General features: G+C 42.6%; 1 protein-coding gene across 5 annotated transcripts in view; it reads left to right on the forward strand.

The window, feature by feature from the left end:
- Positions 1–17365, forward strand: part of MTMR4 (myotubularin related protein 4) — a 117860-nt gene that overhangs the window by 25262 nt on the left and 75233 nt on the right. Inside the window, exon 1 of one of the 5 annotated variants that reach the window (XM_077480664.1) lies at positions 11055–11234. The exons of the other annotated variants lie outside the window; for them this stretch is intronic. Coding sequence (XP_077336790.1) covers positions 11187–11234 — 48 coding nt within the window. The 5' untranslated portion in view covers positions 11055–11186. Of the gene's footprint in view, positions 1–11054; positions 11235–17365 lie in introns of those variants that run through there. 5 annotated transcript variants of the gene reach the window in all.

Raw genomic sequence — 17365 nt, forward strand, 5'->3', positions numbered from 1 at the left:
CCTGGGAATACCCTGAAAGCTGAAGGTGCTTAAATGGTTCATCCTGGCAGCCTGGCGGGAAACCCGAGTTCCCTAAGCAAACATTTTTTATTATATTGCAGCGTACTAATTTCTAGATGTAATGGTGGTATATACATACACCTTTTTATCCTTCCTTCTGTCTGGTGATCCAGCCAGTAAGTCTTTCAGATGTATTGCTTTACAGGGATGAGACCAACCATTTACCCTTGACGGGGGTGTATATATAATCTGCTTTTATTTATGTAAAACCTTTATCCCAAAAGGGGGAAAAACAGTTTGCTGTAACTGATTATAAAGTGTAAGCTGGAGTTTGGCTTCAATTTGTTAATATAATTAAAGAGGAAGTAAACCCTGATGGGTTTTACATCCTCTTTTGTTCACTGCACACCCTGCAAAGTAAAAGCATAATGGGCTAGTATGCAATGCATAATAGCCCATTATGTAGCACTTGCCTGCAAAGGAAGCATGTGCTGTCCCCGCTGCAGGAAGTGTCCATCTTCAGCCCTCTTCCTTCTAGGGCTGTGGAATCTGGCTCTGTTACTGGCCGAAATCGCGTGATGTCACTTCCGAACATGTGCGTGGGAGCCGACGGGCACTATAGAAACGGCACCTTTTGTGCCCTTCAGAGCGCATGCACTAATGTTGGCACAAACGTATATGGTAAGTATCTTCTAAACCTTAGAGATTTAGTAGATATTTCCATTACCTATGGGTAAGCCTTATGATAGGCTTACCTGTAAGGAAAAGTGGTGTGTAAGGGTTTACAACCACTTTAAATCTGCTAGTCTATCTAACAATGTTGCTGTCTGCTGTGCCCCTTCATCCAGAGTGGAGACACTCTAAACACTGTGCAATTACCCTGCGCATGCACAAGTTTCTGAATTTATAGTCTCTTTATTTTGGAGGGGATCCATAGTTCCCTGCTTTAAAAATTTCTTGCCTATAGTGCATCCGTTCTAAGAATTTTAAAACCACAAGAGGCCAAAGTTCCTCCATGTTGGTTTCTTGCTCTTTCCCGCTATTGCCAGTTTCCACAGAGAGTAGAGCTGACGTGAGATGGGTGGAGGTGATGCTGAGTCCTCAATAGTATGCACACATCAAAAAACAAAATTTTCCATGGGACTTTTAAAAAGTACACCAACAAAAATATATAAATGATTAATTTAACACACATTTTAAAAACGTATATAATACAGAAAAAATAAAACCTATTAAATATTACCATATTGGTAAATTTTTGCATTCATATCATAGACCTTTCCACAGGCTCTGAATGTGTCATACAGATGACTGTCAGTAGTCTAGGGTGGCTTTGCTAGGTCTCGACGCCTTTCACAAGAGGAGTCTCGCTTCTTGGTGATCAAGAGCACAAGTAAGAAAATGGGGGGGGGGAAGGAAGGAAATGTGCCAAACATATGCATATAAATTCAATACGCTCCACTCATGATTGATGGAGGACTCCTGGCCTGCTAGCTGGTATCAATGACTTTTTTGAAGCAGTCAGAATGTGTGTGTGTGTGTGTGTGTGTGTGTGTGTGTGTGTGTGTGTGTGGAAAAAAAAATATATATATTACAGGTCCTTCTCAAAAAATTAGCATATTGTAATAAAGTTCATTATTTTCTGTAATGTACTGATAAACATTAGACTTTCATATATTTTAGATTCATTACACACAACTGAAGTAGTTCAAGCCTTTTCTTGTTTTAATATTGATGATTTTGGCATACAGCTCCTGAAAACCCAAAAATCCTATCTAAAAAAATTAGCATATTTCATCCGACCGATAAAAGAAAAGTGTTTTTAATACAAAAAGTCAACCTTCAAATAATTATGTTCAGTTATGCACTCAATACTTGGTCGGGAATCCTTTTGCAGAAATGACTGCTTCAATGTGGCGTGGCATGGAGGCAACCAGCCTGTGGCACTGCTGAGGTGTTATGGAGGCCCAGGATGCTTCGATAGCGGCCTTAAGCTCATCCAGAGTGTTGGGTCTTGCGTCTCTCAACTTTCTCTTCCCAATATCCCACAGATTCTCTATGGGGTTCAGGTCAGGAGAGTTGGCAGGCCAATTGAGCACAGTAATACCATGGTCAGTAAACCATTTACCAGTGGTTTTGGCACTGTGAGCAGGTGCCAGGTCGTGCTGAAAAATGAAATTTTCATCTCCATAAAGCTTTTCAGCAGATGGAAGCATGAAGTGCTCCAAAATCTCCTGATAGCTAGCTGCATTGACCCTGCCCTTGATAAAACACAGAGGACCAACACCAGCAGCTGACATGGCACCCCAGACCATCACTGACTGTGGGTACTTGACGCTGGACCTCAGGCATTTTGGCATTTCCCTCTCCCCAGTCTTCCTCCAGACTCTGGCACCTTGATTTCCGAATGACATGCAAAATTTGCTTTCATCCGAAAAAAGTACTTTGGACCACTGAGCAACAGTCCAGTGCTGCTTCTCTGTAGCCCAGGTCAGGCGCTTCTGCCGCTGTTTCTGGTTCAAAAGTGGCTTGACCTGGGGAATGCGGGAACCTGTAGCCCATTTCCTGCACACGCCTGTTCACGGTGGCTCTGGATGTTTCTACTCCAGACTCAGTCCACTGCTTCCGCAGGTCCTCCAAGGTCTGGAATCGGTCCTTCTCCACAGTCTTCTTCAGGGTCCGGTCACCTCTTCTCGTTGTGCAGCGTTTTCTGCCACACTTTTTCCTTCCCACAGACTTCCCACTGAGGTGCCTTGATACAGCACTCTGGGAACAGCCTATTCGTTCAGAAATTTCTTTGTGTCTTACCCTCTTGCTTGAGGGTGTCAATGATGGCCTTCTGGACAGCAGTTCGTTCGGCAGTCTTACCCATGATTGCGGTTTTGAGTAATGAACCAGGCTGGGAGTTTTTAAAAGCCTCAGGAATCTTTTGCAGGTGTTTAGATTTAATTAGTTGATTCAGATGATTAGGTTAATAGCTTGTTTAGAGAACCTTTTCATGATATGCTAATGTTTTGAGATAGGAATTTTGGGTTTTCATGAGCTGTATGCCAAAATCATCAATATTAAAACAAGAAAAGGCTTGAACTACTTCAGTTGTGTGTAATGAATCTATAATATATGAAAGTCTAATGTTTATCAGTACATTACAGAAAATAATGAACTTTATCACAATATGCTAATTTTTTGAGAAGGACCTGTATATACATATAATTATATTTTACCTTGACTTTATGAAAGAAACTTCAAAATGTAATGTCCATAAAAATAGATGGATAAATGCATACACTGCCAACCATGCCACCAAGCTTCCCCTTGAGAGCTGTGTGAGGGGGGGGGAAAATGGAAACCAGTGAAAGGCCGGAGCGAAAGATGTAAATCCCACGCCGGGGGTACCCACACCTATCCAATCAAGGAAATAAACCATAATCAAAACCTAACTAGACAGTACAGTGATTAAATTATTATTATTATTATTATTATTATTATTATTATTGTCGGATACAATCTGAGAATGTGTGAGTGAGGAGTATTTTCTATATAAAAAAAAATATAGAATACCAAAAGTGTCTTAACAAATGTGTATATTGTTACAATAAGAGTGCTGAGTGCTATTACACTATTGGAGTACAGTGATAGTATAGTTAAAAAGGCATTTATATTGTCAAAAGATGACGAAAATATGAATAACTTGATCATAAAGGTGTAAACTATTTGATCAGGTTATCGTGAGCGATGTCCGTACTGAAATACAAGATGACATTCTCTGGTTGTGCGTGTATGTCTAAATTTCAGTAATAAATGCAAAATAAGGATGGAAACAACCAAACAAAGACTCAAACGAGACCAACTGGACCCCCTCAAGAAGGGTCGAGCTGGTATCTAGAACCTTCACACATGAAAGGACTTGCCCTGTGAGGGAAGCAAACTTGGCTCAGGGTGACCAGTAACCTGGCAGGCTGCACTGTGACTCAGCCATGTTTTGGGCCAAATAGCCCAGACAATGGTGCCGGTCCTGCCCACACAGTGTCCTCATGGTGGAAATCCACCAATTGGCTCGCATAAGGAAAGGTGGATGCGCAACAATGGCTCATACCCATATGGCGGCCAGCTGATACCTATGACCCCCTAATGCACACCCAGCTGAGACAATGACAATAAGTCAGAGGGTGTGATCCATCTGCGCAAATTCATCATTTCTTCCTTCCCGTGACTCGGGCGACACCGCCATTTAGAGGCAGACACATAGTGACGCTATGCTGTTCACGCCCGTCCCAGGAGCCGTGTAATACGGTGAACACCCATGTAGCATTCGCGGTGACGTCAGGGTGCCTAAGCCATGTTGAGCTGTGGGTATCAACTGAATGGCACAGTGCCCACAATGGGAGCATCCATCCCTAAGGTGGAGAGGAAAATGAGAGGACACCAATCCCAACAGTCTCCAAAAGTCAATGGTGGACAGAGAGCTGAGGTATGCAGACCCCTCCATGCACGTCCCCCAAGCTGCTTTAGAGGAGAAGAGACTCCCCATGGGCATAAGGGAGTGGTCTGGGAAAAAAAAAAGTTTAAATACTGAGTATACACAGAACCTCAAGTGTGACTATAGATTTGTCTATGCACTGATCTCCAAACCCTATCAAAAATCCAGAGTTAAAGACAGCATTATACATGCTACATAATACAGGTCCCTCTATGTAAACATTTTTGAAAAAAATGAGTAAAACGCATAATCATGCACTAGCAGCTGGGCAAGAAGGACTTGAATGAGGTGGATTCATTCAAACCAGGAGCCTTGGTGGCTCCCAGTGAGAATATCCACCTCATTTTCTCTCTGGACGATCACCCTGTCTAAGTTTCCCCCACATGGGTCCTGTGGAATGTGTTAAAGAATAAAAATAGGACTTTGCGAGACCCATATGCATGGTCTTGAGCTGTGTGTCTTCTTATTGGGGAATACAGATCACCTATTTTGTCTTCCATATGTAGAACACGCCACATTCGCAGGTCATCAGGTAAACAATTCTTTTAGTTTGACGGTTAGCAAATTTTTGAATGAAAAATCTGTTCCCATTTGGGAGGATCAAATTTTGATTGTATTGATATATTTGCAATATGGGCATCACCCGCATTGAAAAGACCTCTTGAGCGAATAGGTTTTGCAACTTGTTCCAGCCATATGACTTGTGCACCAAATTGTCCTTTTTAAGAGACTGGGCTCGTCGGTATACTACCGATGTTTTGTAGAGGGACAAACCTAGAGATGACTGGATCGCCTGTCAGCAAATACCAATGTTTTTGTAGTATGACTTTAAAGTGCTTGTTTTGGGAACTATAGCGGGTGACAAAACGAACATTGCCATTTGCCTTGACCGCCTTTTTGTGAAACAATAGTGAGTCTCTGGTCTTATATCTCGCTCAGTTATATGCTTTGGCTAGACGTTTTTTTGCTATATCTTTGGAGTCTGTCCCTTAACAAGCCTGCCTCCATCTCAAAAGCTTCATTGGTGCTACAGTTGCGTTTCAACTGGAGATACTGTCGGTGGGGTATTGAACGTACTAGGGGTGCAGGGTGGACACTAGTAGCATGCAAAATAGTGTTGCTTGATGTAGGCTTACAATATAATCCACTGGACAGGTAGCCATTCTCATTTTTTGTAAACCATTACATCAAGGAAGGGAATTTTTGTTTTTCAATCATAGGTCATAGTAAATTGTAAGTTCCAATCATTGGAATTTAATGTTGTAAAACCCTAGTAGCAATTCTGGGCTGTCGTCCCAGACGATGAAAATTACATAGTTACATGGTTAGTAAGGTTGAATAAAGACACCAGTCCATCCAGTTCAACCTGAGTGAGTGTCTACAATTGTCCCTATCCCTGTACATTGCACACTCACATCGGTCCCTACCCTCAAGGAGCCCACAATCCAAGGCCCCCATTCATATACTAGGGTCAATTTTTGGACAGAAGCCAGTTAACCTACCTGCATATCTTTGGAGTGTTGGAGGAAACCCACGCAGGCACATGCAAACTCCAGGCAGGTAGTGTCGTGGTTGGGATTCGAACCAGCGACCCTTTTTACTGCTAGGCGAGAGTGCAAACCACTACACCACTGTGTTGCCCTCTAAAAATGTAATTGATGTACCTGTGCCATGAAAGAACATGGCACAGGTACATTGAGAGTCCATGGTCTATGAAGGCATTATTGGACAGGATGAAAAGCGGGGGGGGGGGAGGTGTCCTTAACGTTCTTATGCGACTTGGGTAAGGCAGCGAAACATGCCTCCTGTGGGAAAGGGGTATGAACATATTCCCAAATCTGTCATGAAATAATACCTTGATATGCAGTGTCAATTAGTTGATAAAAAATGTAATTTTGTTTCCTATCCCCCACCTATGGGTCTATACCACTTCTTATTTGACTATAATTTCATGCAAGTTGTTTTCAACCTTTTTTTATCGGAGGGTTTTATAACCAAATTATTATCAGTTAAATTTCTAAGTGCTTTCTGTTGACCATTTGATAGCTTGGTCTTTTACGCTTGACAGGGGTGTATACATGAGCCGCTTTTATTTACTGTATGTAAAACCTTTATCCCAAAAAAGGGGGGGGGGGGGGTGGGAGTTTGCTGTAACTGATTATAAAGTGTGAGCTGGAGTTTGGCTTCAATTTGTTAATGTAATTCAAGAGGAAGTAAACCCTGATGGGTTTTACGTCCTTTCTTTTACTGCAAACCCTGCAAAATAAAAGCATAATGGGCCAGTATGCATTGCATACTAGGCCTTTATGTGGCACTTACCTGCAAAGGAAGCCTGTGCTGTCTCCGCTGCAGGAAGCGTCCATCTTCACCCCTCTTCCTTCCTTGGCTGTGGACTCCGACTCTGTTACTGGCCGGAATTGGGTGATGTCACTTCCACGCATGCGCGCGGGAGCCGACACTCACAGCACGGGCACTATAGAAACTGCGCCATCATACCCTTTCTTCAGTGTGAGTGCGTGCGCGTATAGATGGATAGATATAGATATCTCTCCATCTTCTAACCCTTACAGATTTAGAAAATATTTCCAGGGTCTACAGGTAAGCCTTATTATAGGCTTAACTGTAGGCAAAAGTGATGTGTAAGGGTTTACAACCACTTTTAAATCTGCTGCTCCATCTAACAATGCTGCTGTGGCCCTTCATCAAGAGTGGGGAGACTAATACAGGAGGTGTCATACTGGCAGATCACCAGGGGAAAACTGGGGGAAGGGAGGACACCCCAAATATTGACTTAATTAAAGTTTATCCTGTTCACTTTTTGTTTGGGTTAATTCATAAAAACAAATTAATTTTTACCATCTTTACATCGCAACATTTTTTCCAAATGCCTAACACTTTTGCACAGCACTGTGTCATTTATATCAATGTGTTCAAAGAAAATGGCTGCACAATTACCCTGTGCATACACAAGTTTCTGAATTTATAGTCCTTTTTATTTAGGGGGTTCCCTGCTTTCAAAATATTTTTTGCCCATAATGGTATATCAGTTCTAAGAATTTTAAAACTGCAAGAGGCCAAAGTTCCTCCATGTTGGTTTCCTGCTATTACCAGTTTCTATGCTTTTTAACGTGTGCATTACAGTAGAGAAGGTGTCATTCTTGACAGTGTGGGGCTTTCTTTGCATTTAATTATCACTTCTTTTAGCACACAGGACCACAGTGAATTTGTAGAGCAGTTGAAATGCTCTATAGAAAGTCTCTGGGGAGATGTGTTTTCAGGCAGAGGAATGTGTGCTTTGTCATGTAGATTGTGGGGTCCTGGTTAAGCATACCAGCATTGCCATGGACGATTCAAGCTGCCTTTTTAGATGGCCTTCATATTTCATACTAATGTTTGATCCTTTCTTTTTTTTTTTTTTTTTTTGTCTTGAATTCTTCTCAAAATAGCAGTGCACTTTATTGGTATGCGAGTGTGCCTACAGCCTCATAACTATAGATCTTCATTGTGAGACTCAAGGCATTGGTGATTCTGACTGCTAGTCTTATGAGGTTTGTATTGAGAATTGGTAACCTCACTACTTTGCTCCTTGCTGGAAGCTCTGAGATGAGGGAAGAAAACCAGTCTCTAACAAGATGTGTGCCTTCACATCTAGACTGTGCAGAACAAGACACAGGTAAGGCAGTAATGAGGAAAGGATCAGCTGCCAGGAGAGCACGAGGTTGTACTGATGAGAAATAATTTGCCCCCTGCCTGCCTTTATTGTGGGTGCTGCTTCCAGAGTTTAGTTATTCTTTGTGAAAATTAAAGTCTTGGGCTGGGTTCACATTTATTTGAATTGGATGCGGCTTTCCCTGTGATTGGATGTGTTGCCTTGAATGTGTTTTTTACCTGCTCTTCTTTTTTTTTTTTCCCCCCCCTTATGTGCCTGCACACACAGGAGCGTAAGCATGTGCTACATTTAGGTGACTTAAAAAAAAAAAAAAAAAAGAAATCTGGGTTGCTGATCCAATATTTTACATGCAAATACATAGATCCGAAGGCCTGGGGGGGGGGGGGGACAATGATTGATTTTTTTTTTTTTTTTTTTTTTTTAACAATGTAACATGTCTATGACATGGTATTCAAACTTTTATAACATAAAGACCTTAATGAAAGACTTGAGAGACTTTATGTAAAGTCATAGTAAGTTCTCTCAGCTGAAGATGAGCAAATCCTGGAATACGGTTCAAGTAACACTGTACCTCCTGTTCTCAAACGAGAGAAATTGGCATTAATGCTGCAGGGGTCAAAAGAACTCTACTCCAGGGAAAGTGGATATGCCTGTTAGAACCTCCCTAATGAGTGGCAGCCCTGACCCACCTATATGAATATTATCGAAATAAGAAGGCATGGCTGCACATCAGGTGGTTCTAAATGCCACTTATTGAATACACCGTGGTCACACCAGGGGACCCCAACACATTCTCATTAGATGCGTTTCACACAGTACAATTATGCTTGATCATTGCCAATGTAGGGGAAGGGCTCCAGTTTAGTTTGCTTGTGGGCTCAATCTTGTACAATTGGGATAGAGTAGATTTCTTTCCTCTCAGGCCTTTTGTCACACATTTATCCTCTTACCTGTCAATTGAGTTTATCGCGTTTTTAACCTTTAATGTTCACCGCCATCGCAGGATATTTATCTATAGTCTGGTCAGTAAATATATATATATATATATATATATATATATATATATATATATATATATATATATATATATATATATATATATATATATATATATATATATATATATATATATATTTTTTCTCTTTTTTCCTCCTCTCAGTAAATGGTCCATCTAGAGTTTGTAAACCTTTCCACAGTGCAATTTCTGCTGAGCAAAGCTGAAATTTGCAAATATTGTGAGAAGAAATATTCTTTTCCAAATGCTACAAGAATGACAACTCGCCCTTGCATGGCAGAGTCACCCTAAAGACTGGAATTAAACAAGGACCATATTGAAAGGGCAAGTAGCGTTTCCCAATTCAAATACTGTTTCTGCTGCTTCTGGATCCTCATAGGGTCCTTCACCTGCAGCATCTTCAAGTAAGAAAGTATTGCAAACCACTGCTTCCCAAAAATACACAATTCCTTAATTTTATAGAGAAAATAACACCTGAAAACCGGGAGAACATTCATCGAGCTCTAGCAAGAGCATTCTTTGCTTCTGGATCAGCATTGTCCATAACTGAAAATGCATATTTGGCAGAAAGCTTTTACGTTATGAGGGGGGGAGGTGTGTGTGTGTGTGTGCCTGTTCTCCATGTATAGTTGACATGTTCTTAAAGTGGAGTTCTGCCCGCCCTACAGCAGCTACACATGTTGGGGTGTGTGTGTGTGTGTGTGTGTGTGTGTGTGTGTGTGTGTGTGTTTTTTTTTTTTTTTTTTTTTTTTAACATTAGGACGCATACCTTTCCTGGAGTGCAGCGATGTCAGCACCACAGTTGGTTGGGTGCTGCTGCCGCCATTGTGGGTAGGAGAACCCGGCAGTGTGGCCTTTTCAGCTCTCTCACTGTCCTGGCAGAAGGGGTGGGAGGGGGGCCGAGCTGCTGATGATATAATTCGCCTTGGCCCGGTCTCCCTCAAGCGGGGCAGGGTAGCAGTAAGACGGGTAGCCGCTCCCCCCCCCCCCCCCCCCAAAAAAAGGTGCCAAATGCGGCACCGGAGGGGGGAGGGGCAATCGAATAAGTGCAATTTCCACTTTTGGGGGTGGAACTCCGCTTTAATGCATACTGTCCTTGTTCTGCCATTTTGCAAACAAAAATTACAATTTAAAAAAGCAAGTTTAGTTTATTTACTGAATAAGCTGTACTTTCTTTTATATGCTGCATTTGGGTGTTTTTTTTTTTTTTTTTTTTTTTTTGGGGTGTCTTGTTTGTTTTATTTTTTCTTCTCATGATTTTAAAATTTTACAGAAATTTAACATCTAGTAAATTGATCTGAAGAGGTTAAAATTATTTTTTTACTTGTGCGCACAATAATTACAAGAAATTTTTGCCCAGACCTATTTGAAGAATCAGTACTGTGTGCAAGTCCCCTTTTGAGTAGCTGAGTAAACACTTGGTGTGCATTAGGCCTAATTCTTTAACAGATGTAGACAATTGTTGGCTCTGAAAGGATTAAGTATTTACTTTGAAATAATGGAGGATATATTGGCTCTATATAAAGTAAAAACGAATGTGAAACAAATTAGTCCAACTTTAGTTACATAAAAATAGGAATCGATGAGCTGTTATCCTGCATCCCGTGCAGCCAGGGTTGCTGCCCGTAGTGAATGTGAGGTATGCATCCAAGGCAGTGACATGACTCAGATGTAGCACATTCCTGTCAGTTCTGTTTATTTTGCCTTCTTTTAGGTACATTTTATCTGAGCATGCTGGTGTTCTTGTGCAGGCCTGCTTTACCGGCAGATGGGAGGGGGTGTGTATGTGTCTGACTCCATGCCAGAGGAGGAGGCATCAAGCCGCACAGACAGCTGAACCACCTGCTCCTCCCTCCACCTCCTCCCTTTCTCTCTTTTTTTTTTTTTTTTTTCCCTCTCTGTGCGATGGAGGGGCTGCAGTGAGCTGGCTCTGGGTGCAGAAGCAGAAGAGGCGACGCGATGGTTACACCGGCCCAGCCCTTGTGTGAGAGCTGCGGCCGGTCCCTGCGGCCCCTGTCAGCATGACTGAGCCCTCGCCGCGCTCTCACTGCTCCGTGCTCAGCTGCTTTGTGAGTCTCCTAAGCTTTAGGGAGCTGGGAGGGTGGGCTTCAACCTTGGGGAAAAGATCAGGGATGCTTTTTATGCCTGGGGGGGTTGCTAGGGTGGTGGAGACCTCTAAACTGTCAATGCAATAATCTGACTTTGGGGCGCAGAGGGCCAGGCTGTCCATGCGTGCTTGTTTTGTGAGATCACTATGGTGTCATTGTGGGAAATGGGAGCAAAAATGCTTTATCATGTCTATCTTGTCAAGTGACTGACATTTGGGTACTTGCATGCCGAGCTGCTGCTTTGTGTTGTACAGAGTGAGCAGTAGTGGAAAATCCTTGCTAACCACTCCCTTGCTGGGGATACCCTGCCTGTAGATGTGACCGATTTATTGTGTGCCGTGCAGATCTGTGCTTTGCTCTCCCTGGGATCCCCTGCTCCTAGCCTAGCAGTATTTGGCACATGTTAATGATCCTGGTTTGCCAGTCACAGGACACATTCATTATACAGAGCACTGTAGGAGTGGTTGTAGGTGGGTGATGGACCGTAGGGTGTGTGCTTTTGGATTTTAGGTAATTCTCTCGGCTGCTTCTCGCATATCCATTCCCAGGGATATTGTGTTCTGCTTGTGCATGACTGAGCTGAAGAAAGTACGTATCGTTTTTAATGGTGCAGAGGTCTTTACCTGGCTAGGCCCAATGACAGAGGGCTCTCTGTCTTCCAAGTACATCATCACTTGGCACAGGAGGTTATTTAGATGTAGGCAGGATGGAAATGACTGCGCTGCAAAGAGCCCCATATAAGCTGTTCAGTGTCTATTCTGTTATACTTTATCTCAATGTACACATTTCTTATTTTCCTATAGCAACAGGGAGACAAATTTTAGGCTAAAGTGAATTCTATTTTTATTTTTTTTTAAAGCGGACTCTTATGAATGGTTCAAAATCCAATTCATGGTTTAAAGCAGGGGTCTCAATCCGGTGGTCCTCCCAGCTGTTGCAGAACTACAAGTCCCATCATGCCTCTGCCTGTGGGCATCATGCTTGTAACTGTTAATCTTGCAATGTCTTGTAGGACTTTGTAGTTCTGCAACAGCTGCAGGGCTGCCAGTTTGAGGCCCTTAGTTTAAAGGGTTAATGTCACTATTAATAAAAAAACTATACACTAGCCTTTCTTAACCAGGGTTCCTCCAGAAGGTTTCCAGGGGTTCTCACGCAATTGGCAATTCCGGCCCCTCAGATAAGTACCCACTGACACCAATGATACTTTTTAGCTATCTGTAAGGAGGGGGATTTATTCCAGTGACCACAAATGTAAAGAGCATTCTTCCCAGTGACCATCATGCTAGTATACTGTGATTATATATATATATATATATATATATATATATATATATATATATATATATATATATATATTATATTCCCCCCTTAACACAGTTAGTGTTTGGGGAATCCCTCCCACTGAGCCATTGTGTTCTCCCAGCGGGAGAAGTGTTCCCCCGCTGGGAGACCAAACAGCCGCTAGCAATAATCACATGTCAAATTCGGCAGACTGCCTGCCCATATATGATTCAAACTGTCTATAGCCAGCTTTATTTGCAAGGTACCAAGTTAAAAAGATTGAGAGGCTGTTATACACAATAGCCTCACCCCAAGCTAATACAATTTTAAACCTATGCCTCTCTTCTGCTAACATACCTGTAGGTCAAATGCTTTTGCATGGCTCCGTCCAGTCTATTTACTAGGATTAACCAGCCAGTAGGACCAGTGCTGCAGGAGGAAACGCCATCCTTTTTCACGTGTGTGCAGTGGACTTCTTTATCATCTCTATTAGAAAGGATGGTGCTCCTGTAGGGCTAATGGGTGCTCATCCTACCAAGGCAGGATGAAGCCATGAAAGGTACTTCCCAACAGACTTCTGGGTGACTTTGTGTATACAGTAGTTGTGGGAAAAAAAAAATACTTTAAAAAGAACCAGCCAAGGCTGTGAAAAAAATCTGTATCTTCAGTAATTGTAAATGCATGTGTATATACCCCTACAATATTTAAATGTGCCTTATTTACCTGCTTTGCCAATTTTCCAACCTTGGGCTGATGAGACCCCCAGAACCAAAAAGAAAACTATCTAGGAGATAAGCAATAAGAACAAACTAAATTTCGTTTTACCTTACTGCTATATACTGTGCACTCAGCCACGCGTGCGCAGCTCAGTGTACAGTTTTGGCATACCTTGGGTGCTGGGATGAACTGACTTCTGTACAACTGTGCAGGCGTTGTGTCATCCTGGTTCAGCCAGTCAAGATTTGTAAAAGATACTGAACCCAGAAAAAGACAGGCAAAAATGTCAGCGAGGCTGTCGAGGGAGAATGTGGACATTGCATCGCTGGAGAGATTGTTCTAGGAGGTACGTGCAGCATATTTTTAGTTCTACTTTAAGAGGAAACTGCCACAGATCTGTGTAACGCTGCTCTGTTTACATGGGAGGCTAGAGAAACGCACGTGTTTAAGCAGGAGTTCAAGTGCATGGCAAGGCAAAAGGGGGGGGGGGGGGGAGAGAGAAACGCATGCAGTACATGCAAGTACAGAAAAATATTGTATGTACCCGGAATAGACTGTGCTCCTAGGTCTTGTTGTGGGCTGACCCCACGCTGCGTTTTTGTGTACTGAGTGGTGTCCCCCCTCCCAGTAGTCCTTTTTTGCTAAACTACTCAGACTTGCCCCTAATCTGTTCTACGTACCTTTTTTAAAGGTCAGGATAGGAACTGGGGGGGGGCAGGTGGGCTAATTGGGCTCTTTGCGATAATAGCGCTTCTACTCGCTCTGTTGGCAACTGCCTTGACCTCATATTCTCCTACCTATGCAATCTGCTCAACCTCTCCAATATTCCTTTTCCTCTCTCTGATCACCACCTTATTAGTTTCACTCTCTCCTTGTCTGCCTCCTCATTGCCTTTCAACTACCAAACTATTACCTGTAGAAACCTTCGGCATCTTAACCCTTCTCTTTTTATTTTATTTTTTTCTGCTAGATTGTCTCTACAACAAAGTCTCATCCTTGTCCTGCCCCAACTTGGCCACTTCTGTCCTACAACAGTTGACTGTCCTCCACCCTGGATACCTTCGCCCTCCTCACTACACACAGGATCAGGCCCAGACCACTACAACCCTCACTCTCATTAACACCCTCTCACGCAGTCACGGTCAACTCTTTTCTACATTTACCACTCTATTTCGTCCTCCATTACCCCCACATACTAACTTACTCCCTACCCAGGAGATTGTCTCAATCTGATTTTTGAAGTGATTACCAATTCGTCTTGATCTCCGCTCTACAGATATCTCCCTCACTTTACATTCCTTGTCCTCCTGCACAATCAATACTTCCCTCTTTTTAACCCAGCTACTATAGAGGAAGTCGCTAAACTTTTTTTCTAATGCCCACCTAACCTCCTGCCCCTTGTACCCAGTTGCTTCTCAAATACTACGGTCACCATCTGAATCAGTCCTACACTCTAACTCGTATCTTCAACCTTTCACTCTCTACTACTCCCTCTAAAACATGCGCTAGTCACTCCCATACCAAAAAAGGCCTCAGACTCCACCAATCTTAACAACCTAAGACCCTTCTGTTTACTCCCTTTTGCCACAACTCCTTGAATGTTTAGTCTACAACCGACTAAGTGACCACCACTTGAGAATAACCTTCTTGGTCCCCTTCAGTCTGGATTTCGCTCACAGCACTCCACAGAAACTGCCCTCCTAAAACTCAAACCACTTATTAACAGCCAAAACCAACGGTCATTATTCCGTACTCTTGGACCTTTCAGTTGACCACCCCCTCCTCCTCAAACTCAATTTGCTTGGTCTCCATGGCTGCACTCTCCATTGGGCCGAATCTTGCCTATCTCATCGCACCTTCAGTGTCACCTACAACTCCAATTCCTCTTTTCCTACTCCTCTTACCGGTGATGGCTTCCCATGACTTTCACTACCATTTATATGCTGCCACCCAAATCTATCTCTTTGCCCCTCAGCTCACCCCATCAATCTCCTCATGCAGTACTGATTTACTAACCGACATATCAGCCTGGATGTCAAACCACTTCCTCAAGCTGAATCTATCAAACTGAGCTCTTAATATTTCCTCCCTCACGCACCCCGTCCCCTGAGTTCTCTGTCAAGATCAATGGCACATCTATCAGTCCGTCATCACATGCCAGGGTGCTAGGGGTAACCTTAGACTCTGTACTGTCCTTTCAGGCCCACATACAATCTCTGTCCAAATCATGCCGTCTTAGCCTCTGCAACATTTCCAGAATATGCCCCTTTTTAACCACCAAGCTTCTAATTCGCTCCCTGGTAATCTCTCGCCTCGACTATTGCAACTCCCTCATTGGATTACCTTTACATAGACTATCCCCACCCTTTCATACATAATGAATGCTGCTGCAAGACTCATCCACCTTACCAATCATTCAGTGTCCTCCACCCCACTTTGCCAATCCCTCCACTGGCTTCCACTCGCCCAACGTATAAAATTCAAAGTACAAACAATAATTTACAAAGCCATCCATAACTCTGCCCCCAGCTACATTACTAACCTTGTCCCAAAATACCAACCAAGCCGCTCTCTTCGGTCATCCCAAGACCTCCTGCTCTCTAGCTCCCTTGTCTCCTCCTCCTTCTCTTCAAAGAAGTTTATCCTGCTTCTGACACGGTTTTACTTCCTCCATCAGCTCATTTCCCCCCACAGCCATTACCTTTTTGTATCAATTGACCCTTCCTTTTTTAGATTGTAAGCTCTAGCGAGCAGGGCCCTCTGATTCCTCTTGTACCAAATTAAAATGTAATTGTAATGTCTGCCCTCATGTTGTAAAGTGCTGCGCAAACTGTTGGTGCTATATAAAACTTGTATAATAATACAGGGTGTTTACACGTACAGGGCCACTCTTGGACCCCTTTTACACTGGGGCATTTTTTTTTCAGGTGCTTTTGGGCTAAAAATGGCACTGGAGAAAATACTGCGGGACCGCAAGTCTTTTTTAAAGATTTTTCTGTGAACTTATTTATCAATATGCCATTGTCTTCAGATCTGGAAATAAATAACGGGCGTTTGAAAATGCTGCTGAATAAACGGCATAACTGATACTCTTGAGCCCAATTGTTATATGCAGTTTGAACCCACAGTTTTCTAGTGGCTCATCTATTGTTCTATCGAGTTAATAAAGCTTTTCTTTTTAAGTGATGTAAAGAATTGTATGCATGGTTGATCTTGCTTTTATGATCTAATGCATACTGTATAGGGCTATACTGAAAATGAATGCAGAAGTGGGCATAACTTTTATTTTTTATTAACTTGCTCTACCAACATGTGAAATTTAAAGCCTATGCAACTCTTCCTCTATACGAAGGGTGCTACTCAACATAGTCTCCATCACAATTGATGCATTTGCAACATCGTTGAACCCAACTCTTGAATCCACTTTTGTAAAAATTCAAGTGTGCACTGTTGTCACTGTCGCCTTGTTTGTGTCAAATTGTCAGCGAAGGCTGTCCTTCATTGGACCGAACAAGTAGAAGTTAAAGGGTGCTAAATCTGGGCTGAACAGTGGCTTTGGGACCGCTGGCCAGCTGAATTTGCCAATCCCCCTGATCTGTTGCCACAGATGTGTTGGCACATTGTTGTGTGGAATATGGATGGGCTTCAGAATCTTCTTCAGTCTTTTTTCAGTATATGTACTGTTTGCTGGTGATGGTACAGCCATGTTCCAGAAAATCAAGGAGAATGACGCCCTTATGCAAATGAAAACTGTCCCCATGACTTTCTGTGTGAGAGTATCTGACCCTTATACGTGTTTATTTTTTTTTTTTTTTTTTTTTTTTTTCTCTTGCTGAAGAATCTGGCAAAGGCTACAATGCTGGATGGTAAAGGATAGAAGACAAGGGCCGCTGGAAAGAGGGGGTATGATTGGCCTTCTATTCCAGGGAGATTCCAATAGGATTTTACAAATTGACCTCCAGAAGGTTTTACCCCCTTCATGGCCAGAGAATTTTTTTTCTATTCCGCATTTGTGCCATTTTAATTGCCAATTGCATGGTCATGCAACACTGTACACAAATACATCAAAAAAAAGTATCAAAAAAAAGACCACA

This window comes from Lithobates pipiens, unplaced genomic scaffold (assembly GCF_037356315.1).
Source record: "Lithobates pipiens isolate NorthernLeopardFrog02 unplaced genomic scaffold, aLitPip1_a1.2 Scaffold_16, whole genome shotgun sequence".
NCBI classification, from domain to species: domain Eukaryota; kingdom Metazoa; phylum Chordata; class Amphibia; order Anura; family Ranidae; genus Lithobates; species Lithobates pipiens.